The sequence below is a fragment of the Copadichromis virginalis genome, linkage group LG4, assembly GCF_057382275.1.
Source record: "Copadichromis virginalis isolate Kocher_CV1m ecotype Utaka linkage group LG4, C_Virginalis_male_GT1.1, whole genome shotgun sequence".
NCBI lineage: Eukaryota > Metazoa > Chordata > Actinopteri > Cichliformes > Cichlidae > Copadichromis > Copadichromis virginalis.
The window spans coordinates 31,388,064-31,400,230 of NC_140621.1; the positions used below are offsets into that span (position 1 = coordinate 31,388,064).

At 41.1% G+C, this 12,167-nt stretch overlaps 2 protein-coding genes across 4 annotated transcripts; both read right to left on the reverse strand.

The window, feature by feature from the left end:
* Positions 1 to 130: 130 nt before the first annotated feature.
* Positions 131 to 6,725, reverse strand: prf1.1 (perforin 1.1). 3 transcript variants are annotated; one of them, XM_085454912.1, is made up of 7 exons: positions 6,632 to 6,725; positions 5,955 to 6,066; positions 2,514 to 3,065; positions 2,288 to 2,426; positions 1,978 to 2,189; positions 748 to 1,645; positions 131 to 655 (listed from the first exon to the last, which is right to left on the reverse strand). In XM_085454912.1, exons 1-6 carry the CDS (start codon positions 6,723 to 6,725, stop codon positions 766 to 768), a joined length of 1,989 nt encoding a protein of 662 aa, XP_085311038.1. In that variant the 3' UTR covers positions 131 to 655; positions 748 to 765. The 3 variants fall into 3 exon arrangements, with proteins under 3 accessions (XP_085311038.1, XP_085311036.1, XP_085311037.1); XM_085454910.1 differs by lacking the exon at positions 5,955 to 6,066 and having other exon boundaries at positions 6,632 to 6,666; XM_085454911.1 differs by lacking the exon at positions 6,632 to 6,725 and having other exon boundaries at positions 5,947 to 6,012.
* Positions 6,726 to 7,118: 393 nt separating this feature from the next.
* On the reverse strand, positions 7,119 to 10,580 carry LOC146711872 (perforin-1-like). Its single transcript, XM_085454913.1, has 5 exons — positions 10,552 to 10,580; positions 9,651 to 10,233; positions 9,417 to 9,555; positions 9,107 to 9,318; positions 7,119 to 8,889 (listed from the first exon to the last, which is right to left on the reverse strand). Exons 1-5 carry the CDS (start codon positions 10,559 to 10,561, stop codon positions 8,007 to 8,009), a joined length of 1,827 nt encoding a protein of 608 aa, XP_085311039.1. The 5' UTR covers positions 10,562 to 10,580; the 3' UTR covers positions 7,119 to 8,006.
* Positions 10,581 to 12,167: the final 1,587 nt, after the last annotated feature.

Here is a 12,167-nt window from a genome sequence, read left to right on the forward strand (position 1 = left end):
ATAGACACAATGAAACCTCATCCGCACACAGGAAGTTTTACCACTTCCCTTTTCGAGTTAGGTGACATTGCCAAAGAAAAAGTAAACACTACCACCAAAAGCAGGGTGAAATATCGACAAGAACAAAGTGTTCAGATATTATATGTTTATTGTGCATAATAAAGCTCCATTTATAGTGAGAATAAAACACATATGGTATATTGGAACATTGTGCAAATACTTGAACTGACACATAAACTGCTTCAAAATGAATGCAGTAAAATTCATTTTGCTAACGATGTAGGTAAAATCATAATTAATGAGGGATAATAACATTATAAATTAAGGTTGAGCCGGATTAGCAGAAACTTTTATATGATCTACAACAGACATGGCCACATAATGTCTTCATATCTAACTGGCTTTAGGGAATACAATGCATACATCCATAAACAAACACAAAATATTTATTAAATGTATTTGAATATATTAATCCAGTTTTCTGACATCTTGAACATTAAAACATTGCACAAATGATCCTATATGGAGAAATATTAGTGACGGATAAGGTATAGTCTAGAAATTGCAAGATGAAAGCAAAGAACGAATCCTTCACGTCGAAGCCGAGTCTCTTCTGGTTAGGTTTTCAAGTGAATCCTGAGATCTGTTTTCAGTCCTGAAAAACAGACAAACAGATAAATAACCAAACAAATCAATACATCACCCCCTTTGGCCCAGGTAGAAATAATCTTCCCTTTTAAGTCTTACCAAATTCGTAAGTGCGTGTTATTTTATGCCATACGTGAAGCTCTTGCGAGCAAAACTCTGGTTTTTCCATGAGCTTGATTTGTCCACAAACACGCCCATTTTTGACAGGATGGCCGGTGGAATAGGATGAGTGTTGCGTGACACATACAGCTTTTTCAGACTTGGATTAATAGGAGTGGGTTTATATTCCGTGCATGACTTTCCAGTCAGACTCGGAGCACATTGCACTTCCACTTTGTAGAACAGCTGGCCGTGCTGCAGAGGACAGAGATCGGTTGTAACTCCAGAAGTCAAAAGTGGCTCACATTCTCCCAACAGGTCATCGTCCCACTTGCTGTCCTCGTCCCAGACTTCAAATCTGAATTTGGTAATTGATGAGACATCCTGCGTGCCCAGGTCGATGACAGTGGCCCAGTGTGGGTTGTTGTTGTTATAAATGACAGGAGTACGCTGAGCCACTGTTCCAGCAAAGTGCACCTTCACATAGCCATCTGTAGCTGTGGTATGGTCCCCCCACAGATCAGTGGCCCGCTGTACTGTTATGATGACCCGTGCCATACCTTTACGAGCTGGGCAGCAGTCTTGGTTCACGGCGGGGTCATTGTGGCACTGGCAGACGCAGGAATCCCTCGAGTCACTCTTAATCCCAGCCTGACAGCGAGCGCTGCAGTTTCTCCACAGGCCTTTCTCCAGGATGTAATGGCTAATGGCAGAGCGCAGGTTTTTCCGGGCTTTGGCTGTGGCAGGAAGCAACTCATGAAGGGAATTTAAGGAGTATGAAATGATATCTGGATTTTTTGGTACGGTTTCCAGCCATTCCTTGTAGGCAGCTGGATTTTTTTCCGCAGAGAAGAGAAGGTCTGTGTCTGTGGTATGCCCACCTTTTATATCTGTAAACCTGCAAAAGAGGGGACTATTTCAAACAGATGTGCCGAAATATTAGCTGAAAATATTAGCGTGAGTTGTTAAAGGGTGAAAACAGATAAAACATTTCAGGTAAAGTGAAATCATGTAGTTTAAAATAGACATGCATGTGACTGAAAGTAGCCTGGCCAAGCTGGACAATGCAACATCACATAACCTCAGGAACGACTAAACAAAGCACTGGAGGTGTTCACTCGAGCTCCCGCCTTTCCCATTACTTGTCTCAATCCAATCAGTCATTGATGGGGGGGAATATTGGACAGGACGTTTTGATGTTGTTGTTGATCAGTGTGTAATGTTCTCTACCTGTCATTGAAGAGGTCGGAGAAAGAGTTCTTATTTTCCAACTTCTCTGAAGCTTTCTGGCAGTGTTTTGTTTCGGCTTTTATTGTAGCTTTAATGCTCGCAGACGCCTCAGCTTCCAGACACAGCTCCACCTCCTCCAAGCTGAGTCCCTGCAGGCTGGCCTGACACTGCTTGATGCTGGTCACAGAGTCAATACTTCCTCCGAGCTTTACCTGGGATGATACATGAAAGACATATAAAGAAAAGTTTACTTCCTTTTACAATGCCAACTTTTATTGATTAGATACTGTGTTTACATATTTTCCTTTACCTTTGTGATGTAATGGGTACCGAAGTTGTCAATCAGTTTGTAAAATCGTTGTTTGAATTCTGGGGCGTAATATTTGGGAAGATCTTTCACTGCTTTCCGAAATTCTGTGTGCAGCTTTGGAGTATTTGACACTCGGTAGCTTGTTCACAGAGAGAAAAGACAGAAAGAGTATAAAACAAGCGTGTGACACTATCGCATTTATTTCATAAAGGGTGGAGTTCCTTACCTGTAGTACTCACACGACACACTCTGGCTAGTGAAGCTGAATTTGTCACTCTTTGTTTTCTCCATGGAGTACTCTGCCAGTTTAGAATTGGTACCAGCCAGCATAACAGAGCCACTTTTGTCATTTATTTCAACTTCTAGATCGGTCTTCCAGTTGTTTTCAACAGAGGAGACGCTGGAACTGACAAGAGACTCGCTGGATTTGTGAAGTTTAGTGGAAACTTTGGCGCTGCAGGACTGCTTTGCCCTCCAGTCCACCACTGTCAGGGGTAGCTTTTGCTTTATGTTCTCAAGATAAGGGTTGGTACACAGCATGCATGTTTTATCTTTGCGTTTCCACACATTCATGTTGAGCACGAAGGCCCCTTTACGTTCCATTTTGGTGATGTCGAAGCCTTCTCCGGCCAAATTGGCTCCCGGAGCAAATTCTGCATCGGCGCACTGTTTCGGTGTCCCTTCTGTGCACGACTGAAACGTGCAGTGAGGGAGGGACAGCAGGAGGCCAGCACAGATCCAGATGTTCACCTGAAACATGTTGCTGCTGATGTGGACGCTAAAAACAAACAAACAAATGAAGGTTTTCAGTTAAATAGAAACAAGTATGTTTATTAGTACACAAAGAGTTCCTTCCAGTTTTTAAATTCTAAACGAGACCTGACACGATATCAAATCTTCGCTTAAAGAAAATGAACACTAACAATGTAACTGCAATAAAACAGCACATGCAAATTAATGATAAATTCAAGAAATATTTTTCAAGACAGAGCATGAAAAATTTGTCTTACATCTTCCGTTTTTGAAAAATTAACTAAACTTAAAATGCAAGTGCAGAGAAAAGAACAGCTACACTGACAAGATATCGAGTTTTCCATTTTTAAACCAGAAGAACTCTGAGACTGCAAACCTCCTCACTCTCTAGGCAGTATTTATTCTTTACGCTCACTGAGTCACAGCAGCAGTTGGGGAAACCTTGACTGAAACTCTCCAAATCAATCCAGAGCTTTCAGTCTCTCTAAAAATCCTGAATCAGAGACTCCTGTTTGTACACTGTTTAATCCCCAATATTTCAGTCAAGATAAACATCTATCATCTATAATAATGCGTGAGCCCTCTTCAGATGTGTAATTGTGCATTCGGTCACTTCTCTAAGGCCTTTTTAAAGTATTTCAAAGCTGATTTTTTTTTTTATAGCTTAGGACTACAACAGCATTTGTTGTTGAAAAGTTCCAGTCAGGTTTTTCTCCTACATAAAGCATATTTGGTGGCTTCAGACAAGATAGCGTTATTTTAATGTTGCTGGATTTTACTGGTGCTTTAGTAGTCTGCAGAGCCCTGTGGTTTAAAATCTTATCATCAAAGTGGATCAGTTTCACTTCTGACTGATTATATTACATCTTGCTTTGAGACTTCTTTTTTGTGGTCTACCTCAAAGCTCTATTTAAGTAAGGACCAATTGTTTTATTTCAGTACACTTTGACTTGCATTTAGTTTTAGAAAGTACTAAATATATAAATAAGGCTGGTACGTTTGTAACAAGGTCAGCTATGATGTTTTTTGGGGGTTGTTATTTTGGGGGGTAATATAAAACTTTTGATCTTTTAAGAGAAAACTAAGGATATAGATCTGACTTTGGCTCCAAAGATGTTAAATTTCAGAGCACTGAAAGTTTCCTTTAGCTAACTGAGAATGAAAGAACCCTTTTCATATTAGTCGGCCTCTCGGGTTTTGTGAGTAGTCCAACCAACATTTCCAGCATTTTAAAATGTTTCTTCACAATTGACTGGGAGTCAGCCTAAGATTATTTTGAAATAACACTTTTAAAAACTAATTGTTGTGTTGCTTGAGGTTTGCTAAGAGCCGATCCTGATTTTATTATTATCGTGGTTTTTTTTTTTATACACATGGAACAACATTGATCGGCACAAGTATGTTCTATCCCAAAACTTTTTTGATGTTCTGGGCAAATTCTCCTGCAAAAATATAGAGAACTGTGTAAAAGTCTTAAGCGTTCTATATATTTTCTGTCCCTCTCTCCTGTTCGTCATGTGGTTAGCTCTCGCATTACAAATTCCTCTGTTAAATTTCTGATGCTTTCAAGTTAGTTTTACCTCCTTATAACGATGTGGATTTACTAACAAATCTTTTTAAGAACTCTTGTCTCTCTACTTTAGACAACGTTTGTCCTGTGAAACCAGATTAGCTCCTCTTTCTAAGCCGTCCCCCTGGATAAATGACAACATTTGCTGTTTAAAGCGTTCCTGCCGCAAAGTTGAGCAACTATGGAGGAAAACACTCCTCTCTTTCACGTAAAGGACCTTTTAGTTGCATTTAACACTTCAGTTCGTGATGCGCGGGCTGCCTATTTCTCAGACCTAGTATCAACGAGCAGAGGTAACCCCAAGGTACTTTTTGACACCATTAGTGATATTGTTGCTCCTGCTCCACCTGCTGTTTCAATTACTTCGAATTACCTCGAATGAAGATTGTGAAAATTTTCTTTCTTTCTTTGTTGAAAAAGTTCATAATGTCTGTCTTGTCTGCCCCAACTCCACCTAGGCCTGTTCTTTTAGAAAGATTCTTACCTGCGTCCTTATCTCAGCTGCTCAAATGAGTTAATTCGATGAAAGCGTCCTCCTGCTCTCTTGATATTTTAGCTGGATCTTTGTTTAAAAATGTCTTTCAGTCTGTCGGTCCCTCTGTGCTTACAATTATCAATACCTCATTGGTTTCTGGTGAGGTCCCTGGTTATTGGTTCAAAAAAACCTAAGCTTGAACCTTGGTGACTCAGCTCTGACTTTGGACACTCATGCTAATTTGTTGGTTCGCTCCAGTTTTTAACATTTAAAAATATTGCTAAGCTGAGTCCCATTGTATCACGCTCAGAACTAGAAATGGTCATCCATGCATTTGTCTCATCTCGTTTGGATTATTGTAATTCTTTGTCCACGTGTTCATGTAAAGCCTCTGTGGATCATCTGCAGGTTGTTCAGAACGCTGCCGCAAAGCTTCTGACCAAGTCTTCTAAATACTCTCACGCTACACCTCTGCTGATCCAGTTGCACTGACTCCCCGTAAAATTGACTTTGACATTCAGGGCTCTGCATGGACCTGCACCAACCTATATCAGAGATCTTTTACATCCGTACATCCCCAGCAGGTCCCTGAGGTCAAGTGATCAGGGCTTGCTGGTTGTCCAACATACGAGGCTGAAAACGAACGGCGATAGAGCGTTTGTAACTGAGGCCCCCAGACTCTGGAACTCCCTTCCTTTGAGCCTGAGATCTGTGGACTCAGTTGTTTCATTTAAAAAACAGCTTAAAACTCATCTTTTTAAACTTGCTTTTGGTTGATTTTTACTTTTATGTTTCAGCTTTTCTGTGAAGCACTTTGTGATTTTTATCTTGAAGGTGCTATACAAATAAAATGTTACTTACCTACTTACAAGGAGCTAAATATACAGTTCTTCAGGCTTTCTGAAGGTCTTTCAAAGGTTTTCTTTGGACACTTGTTGCTTTCACAGTGGTTTTCAATCAGTCCTTGTACCCCACCAGTTCCTAAGGAATATTTTTTTATTGCAACATCTGTTTTTGTCTTAAGTACTGCATTTCCATGTATGTCTGCACGTACTTCAGTTTCATCTACTTATTATTTTCACAGCAAACTATAAAGAGGGGTCGGCCAAGACTTTTGCACAGTCAGACTGCAGACGTGATCAGACGTTATCTGTTGTGGCTCTTCCACCTTGTGGCATCCTCCTTACCCATTGATCTTTTTTTTTACTGCATTGGATTTTTTAATAACCAGAATTATTGTATTTTTTCCTCATTAAAGAGCTTTTGAGTCTCCAAACCTTCTATGACGACTGTGGTTTAGCACTTTTTGCGCTTAAACGAGCTCCGTGTTGCAATGGACTTGAGTTACACATAGCAACTCGCTGAACATTTAAATGCATTGCTTTCAAAGATGCAATATGACTAAACTCTACCACACGATTACTTCTGCTGCAGAACGCAGAATGATATGACCCCCCCACCAGCACACACACAAATACACATATTGCTGCGTACATTTAGTGAAGAAAGAGATCATATCGATGTAAGCACATAAGCAAAGACTCACCTTCAGCTTGATGGTTCACAGTGCAACTGTGAAACTGACAGCAGTTAGCAGGAATACCAGTGCTTAATGTATAAGAGTCACAAAAGCAGGGCATGGGGGTGGGGTGAGGGGGTGTGGTATGAAGTGACAGTGGTCTTTAAAAGAACAGAGAGGAAACAAACAGTGCTTTAATAGCTCTATCGGTCTTCAGCTTACCGAGCACAAGGGGGAGGAGACGATGGTCTACAGACACACTTGCACAAGTAGTGACAACATAAAAGCTCGACTGGCTTTCCAGTCAGTGAGGAACCAGAGACCACAAACCTATCATTTCTCTGAAGTGGTGGGAGGGAGTGGTGGGTTCCTGAGAACCAAGGTTTCTTTACTTTGTACAAGTGGCGTGGTCTCACAAAAGCTTATTACAGGAAACAGTTTAAGCAGCAAATACTGACAAAGAAACACACATAATCTGTAGAAAGAGAAAATGAGGCCTCATACAGCATAAGAGTATTTTGAAAAGACATTTTATTTTGCAGTAATTAAAAAAAGTAAATCTAAGTTGCACAAATATAAAAAAGAACAACTATTAAACAAAGGAAACCTATGAAATTCAACAGCACTGCATGAAAAATATCTAACTGTGAATCCTTTTCATTCTCTCACTACCTTAAGGAATGGGAGTCACGCTATAAAAATGGCCGACAAAGCAACTAAAATGAATAAAACAGGCTAGCGCGTGTTATAAGTGCCTCTACATAAGAAATAAAAATGAACACTTGCTAAAATAATGCATATATATGATTTTTAATTAAGCTTGGATTTCAGCTTTAATATGATCAGCTGCAGTGATCATAATGAGATAGCTCATGCTTTATTACCAGTGGGCAGAAGTATAACCTTTACTTTGAACTGCTAAAGATGTTGTCACAGACATATTCACTGAAAACTAAAGATATAAAATATGTTTTCTGATCTTTTGTTCAGCCAGTTCTTTCTTCACAGATGTATTTGTTTTCTTTTATCATCAGTTGATAGTTTCATATATCAGTTGGTGGGGTTGTGCTAATTGGTGATTCTAAATTGCACATAGGCATGAATGTGAATGCAAATGGCTCTGTGAAAGACTGGCGACCTGTCCAGGGTGTAACATGCATCTTACTCTAAACCAGCTGGGATAGGCTCCAGCAGCCATGGATGAATGGATGGATTATCAATAGATATTTAATATGGAATACATTGTTCACGATAAATTTTTCTTTCTTTCCAAAGCTTCAATAGAGTCTCATCCAGGGCCAAGAATCTATAGTTTTTTAATTATTGTTATCATCAATATTGTGATATGTGGTTTAAACTAACATAAATAGAAATTTGCTGATACCTTATAGTCTTCATCACATCACACTATTATTATATCATACTTGGGACTCTCGGTAGTAATGCTCTGATTTTTCCATGAACTTGATTGGTCCACAAACACACCCATCTCTGACAGGATGGCCTCTGGAATAGGACGAGCATGACGGGACACATAGAACTTCTTCAGACTTGAATTCATAGGTGAAGGTTTATAGTCCGTGCACGACTTTCCGCTCAGACTTGGAGCGCACTGCACATCCACTTTGTAGAACAGTTGGCCGTGGTTCAGATTACAGAGATCCGCTTTAACTCCAGCAGTCAGAAGTGGCTCACATGCTCCTAACAGGTCATCATCCCACTTGTTGTCCTCATCCCAAACTTCAAATCTCAGTTTAGCTGATGAAATATCCTCTGAGCCCAGGTCGACGACCATGCCCCAGTGTGGGTTGTTGTTGTTATAAATGACAGGAGAACGCCGGACTTCCTTTTTGTTGAAAATCACCTTCACGTATCCATCTGTAGCTGTGTAGTAGTCCCCCCACAGACCAGAGGCCCGCTGTATTGTTATGATGACCCGTGCCATTCCCTTACGAGCTGGGCAGCAATCTTGGTTCACGGCAGGGTCATTGTGGCACTGGCAGATGCAGGGATCCTGTGAGTTGGTTCTAATTCCAGCCTTACAACGATCAGTGCAGTTTCTCCACAGGCCTTTCTCCAGGATGTAATGGCTAATGGCAGAGCGCAGGTTTTTTCTGACTTTGTTCGTGCTAGGTAGTAACTCATGCAGAGAGTCCAGGGAATATGACACGATGTCTGGGTTTTGTGGTAATGTGCTCAGCCATCCCTTGTAGGCTTCTGGATTTTTGTCCGCAGAGAAGAGAAGGTCTGGCTCTGTGGTATGACCACCTTTTATTTCTGTGAACCTGTGGAGCACAGAGTTGCTTGAACAGCTGCGACAGAAAGAAATCATAACAACTCTGGAGGAGTCAGTCTTTAAAGAGTTTAACTCTGAAGCCACCAGAAACAAGGCATAATATAGCTGTTAATTATTATGGTTTAGATATGGAAGAACAAGTCTGACACCTCGCTGGGGTTAGAAGAGATAACAAATCAGAAATATCTGAGAAAACTTTTACATACCTGTCATTGAAAAGGCTGGAGAAGGCAGACTTACTGTCTGTCTGCTGTATATCCTTTTTGCAGTGTTTTGTTTGAGTACTTATTGTAGCTTTAATACTTGCAGACGCTTCAACTTCGAGGCACATCTGCACTTCCTCGGCACTGAGCCCCTTAAGGCTGGCCTGGCACTGTCTGATGCTGGTGACAGACTCGATACTTCCCCCCAGTTTCACCTGGAATCAAATAATCCAACACAATTTGCATGTGTTACTCAGAAATGACTGACACAATTTTGCTGTGCTTCAGGTGCACTGTTGTTATTGTGGTTCACCTTGGTGATGTAGTGGGTCCCAAAGTCATCAATGAGTTTGTAAAACTGTTGTTTGGTTTCTGCGCTGTAGGTTTTGGGAAGTTTTTTCAGAGCTTTGCGAAATTCTCTGTGCAGCTTTGGAGCACTGGACACTCTGTAGCTGATTTCAGAACAACAATTAAACATCAGAATTGCATTTCAGCATTTTTATCTTGATAACAAAGAGACAGCGCATCAGAGTACTCGTATTCTTACCTGTAGTACTCGCAGGACATGCTGTGGCTTGCGAAGCTGTACTTGTCATTCTTGGTTTTCTCCATGGAGTAACTCGAGAGATGAGAATTGGTACCAGCCAGCATCAGTGATGCACCTTTATTCCCTGCTTGAAGATCTAGATTCACCTTCCAGTCGTTTTCAACAGAGGAGACACTGGAACTGACAAGAGACTCGCTGGATTTGTGAAGTTTGGTGGAAACTTTCGCGCTGCAGGACTGCTTTGCCCTCCAGTCCACCACTGTCAGGGGTAGCTTTTGCTTTTTGTTCTCCAGGAAAGGGTTGGTACACAGCATGCATGTTTTATCTTTACGTTTCCACTGATTCATGTCGAGCACAAAGGCTCCTTTACGTTCCATTTTGGTGATATCAAAGCCCTCCCCGGCCAAATTGGCTCCCGGAGCAAATTCTGCATCGGCGCACTGTTTTGGTGTCCCGTCTGTGCACGACTGATACGTGCAGTGAGGGAGGGACAGCAGGAGGCCAGCACAGATCCAGATGTTTACAAGAAACATGTTGTTACTGAGCTGGAAATATTCATTTAATGAGCCTGTGTTATTGAAAGCTGAAAAGGAAAAAAAAAATCAAGGTAAAAAAACAGACAAGTGAAACGGTTTTAAGCAATGGTAGAAAAGAAGATCTGAAGGCCATTTCTAACATCTTAAATCATCATACTTGTTTTCACAAGTCCATCATGGTTTTCAGCTTTGAAATTAAACACTTGAATATTTACTTCTTTTTATTTTGAATACGTTCTTCTACCTTATTTAGCACAATATTGCATTTTAATTAACTTCATTTATAGCCCACATAAGATGATGTCTTCTCAAAACAGTTAACTTTATGACTCAAACCAGTCAGCTCTTCAGTTGAGGCTACTCACCTTGTCTCATGTGTTTTCGCTGCACGCCAGCATCAGACTGAAAGCATCAGTGCCAGAATGTCGCCTTATAAAGACAAAGAAAAAAGGCTGAACATAACTGATGGTGTTACTTTGTGAGAAAAAACAAATACAAGTAGGGGGGTTTAGACTGGTCTAACAGTTGCCACAAAATGAACCTGTTATTTTTCTCATGTGGTTGTGGACACCGATCAAAGGTGAGAAGAAAACATTGTATCTGTTGCAACTCTTTTAACAGTTAACGGCTTTAAAACTAACACCAGCTCCTCAGAATGGAGAAAGGTGGGTTTGGGGCTGTGATATGAACTGAGTTAAAGAGTCTAGCTGATGAAGGTGTAATTATAATGAGTTCCAAAGATGAGGTGCAGCACAGCTTAAGGCTCGGGCACTGACAGTGTCAAGTTTGAAGTGAGGCGTCAGGAAAGCAGATGAACCTGAGTGAAAGGCAGAGGAAGGGGTGCAGGGTTGAAGGAGGTTTAAAAGACATGGGGGTGCCAAGTCAGTGAGAGGTTTCAAGTCACACTGGGCAACAGTCTTGGTGCCACGTTGAGTGGAAGCTGGATGAGAATGGGAGTAATATTGTCTGTAGTCTTGGTTTGAGTGATGACGCTTGCTGCAGAGTTCTGTACCATGCGGAGCAAACTATGGCGTTATTTTGGGAGGCCAGAGAGAATGGCATTCCAGTATTCCAAAGAACAGGTGATCAAAGCATGAACTAGAAAGGAAAAGGATGAAGTCCTGAAAAGTTACAAAGATGGAGAGATCTCACTGATAGAGAGTATTCTCCAAAATGACTCAAAGACTTCTGACACTATGTGAATTTTGTACCTGATATCCATCTATAGAACACTATAGAACTTCACTTTTATTGCCAGTGGAATTTTAGCTGATTGACTGTGACCCCACTGATGATGGCCTGTAGGAAGGAGGTGAGGACAGGAGGGGGAAGTTCTGGGTTTAGTAGAATAGTACATTTGTGTGTCGTCTGCATAAAAATGTATACCAAAATGATGGACGACATCCTTTTGGTATACGTTTTTCTGTCAGTTTTCTGTCAGACAGGTAGGATGTAAACCACTTTAAGTGCTGTGTACTTATTTTCAGATGTTCTAACTAAAGAGCTTCAGTGCTGCTTGTCAAAACCAGCACTGAAGTCAAGAACGATGAAGATGGTGAGAAAGCCAGCATTGAATGTGAGCTGGAGGTCACTGGTGATTTTAACAGGAGCTGGTTCAGTACTGTGTCGAGAATGGAAACCAGACTGAAATGACTCATAAAGGTTTACTACTGATGCTACTGTATGTTCCAGAACGTTAAAGAAAAATGGGAGGTTGGAAATGGGTCGATAGTTGGTTAGGTTCAATTTTTGTAGTTATGATCGGTTACAGTGTAGGAAGATAGTCTTTGATCAAGGCAGTTGGAAGGGCATCCAGTCAGCACTCTGGACAGGTTGCCAGTTTGTTGAAGGGCTAACGCACGGACAGAAAACCATTCATACTCACATTCTTACCCACGGCCAAATTTGAATGACCAGTTAACCTAATACATGCATGGGTTCGGACTGTGGGAGGATGCCAGAGCACCCGCACAGGTGGGGA

Coding starts and splice junctions, on each gene's coding strand:
- LOC146711872 (XM_085454913.1), bottom strand. Junction 9,556..9,650: donor ATGTCCTGCGAGTACTACAG/GTAAGAATACGA, acceptor TTCTGAAATCAG/CTACAGAGTGTCCAGTGCTC. Junction 8,890..9,106: donor TCCAGCCTTTTCAATGACAG/GTATGTAAAAGT, acceptor TGTGCTCCACAG/GTTCACAGAAATAAAAGGTG.
- prf1.1 (XM_085454912.1), bottom strand. CDS start 6,725: ATGCCCTGCTTTTGTGACTCTTATACATTAAGCACTGGTATTCCTGCT. Junction 3,066..5,954: donor AACTGTATATTTAGCTCCTT/GTAAGTAGGTAA, acceptor GTTTGTTTTTAG/CGTCCACATCAGCAGCAACA. Junction 2,427..2,513: donor GTGTCGTGTGAGTACTACAG/GTAAGGAACTCC, acceptor TCTGTGAACAAG/CTACCGAGTGTCAAATACTC.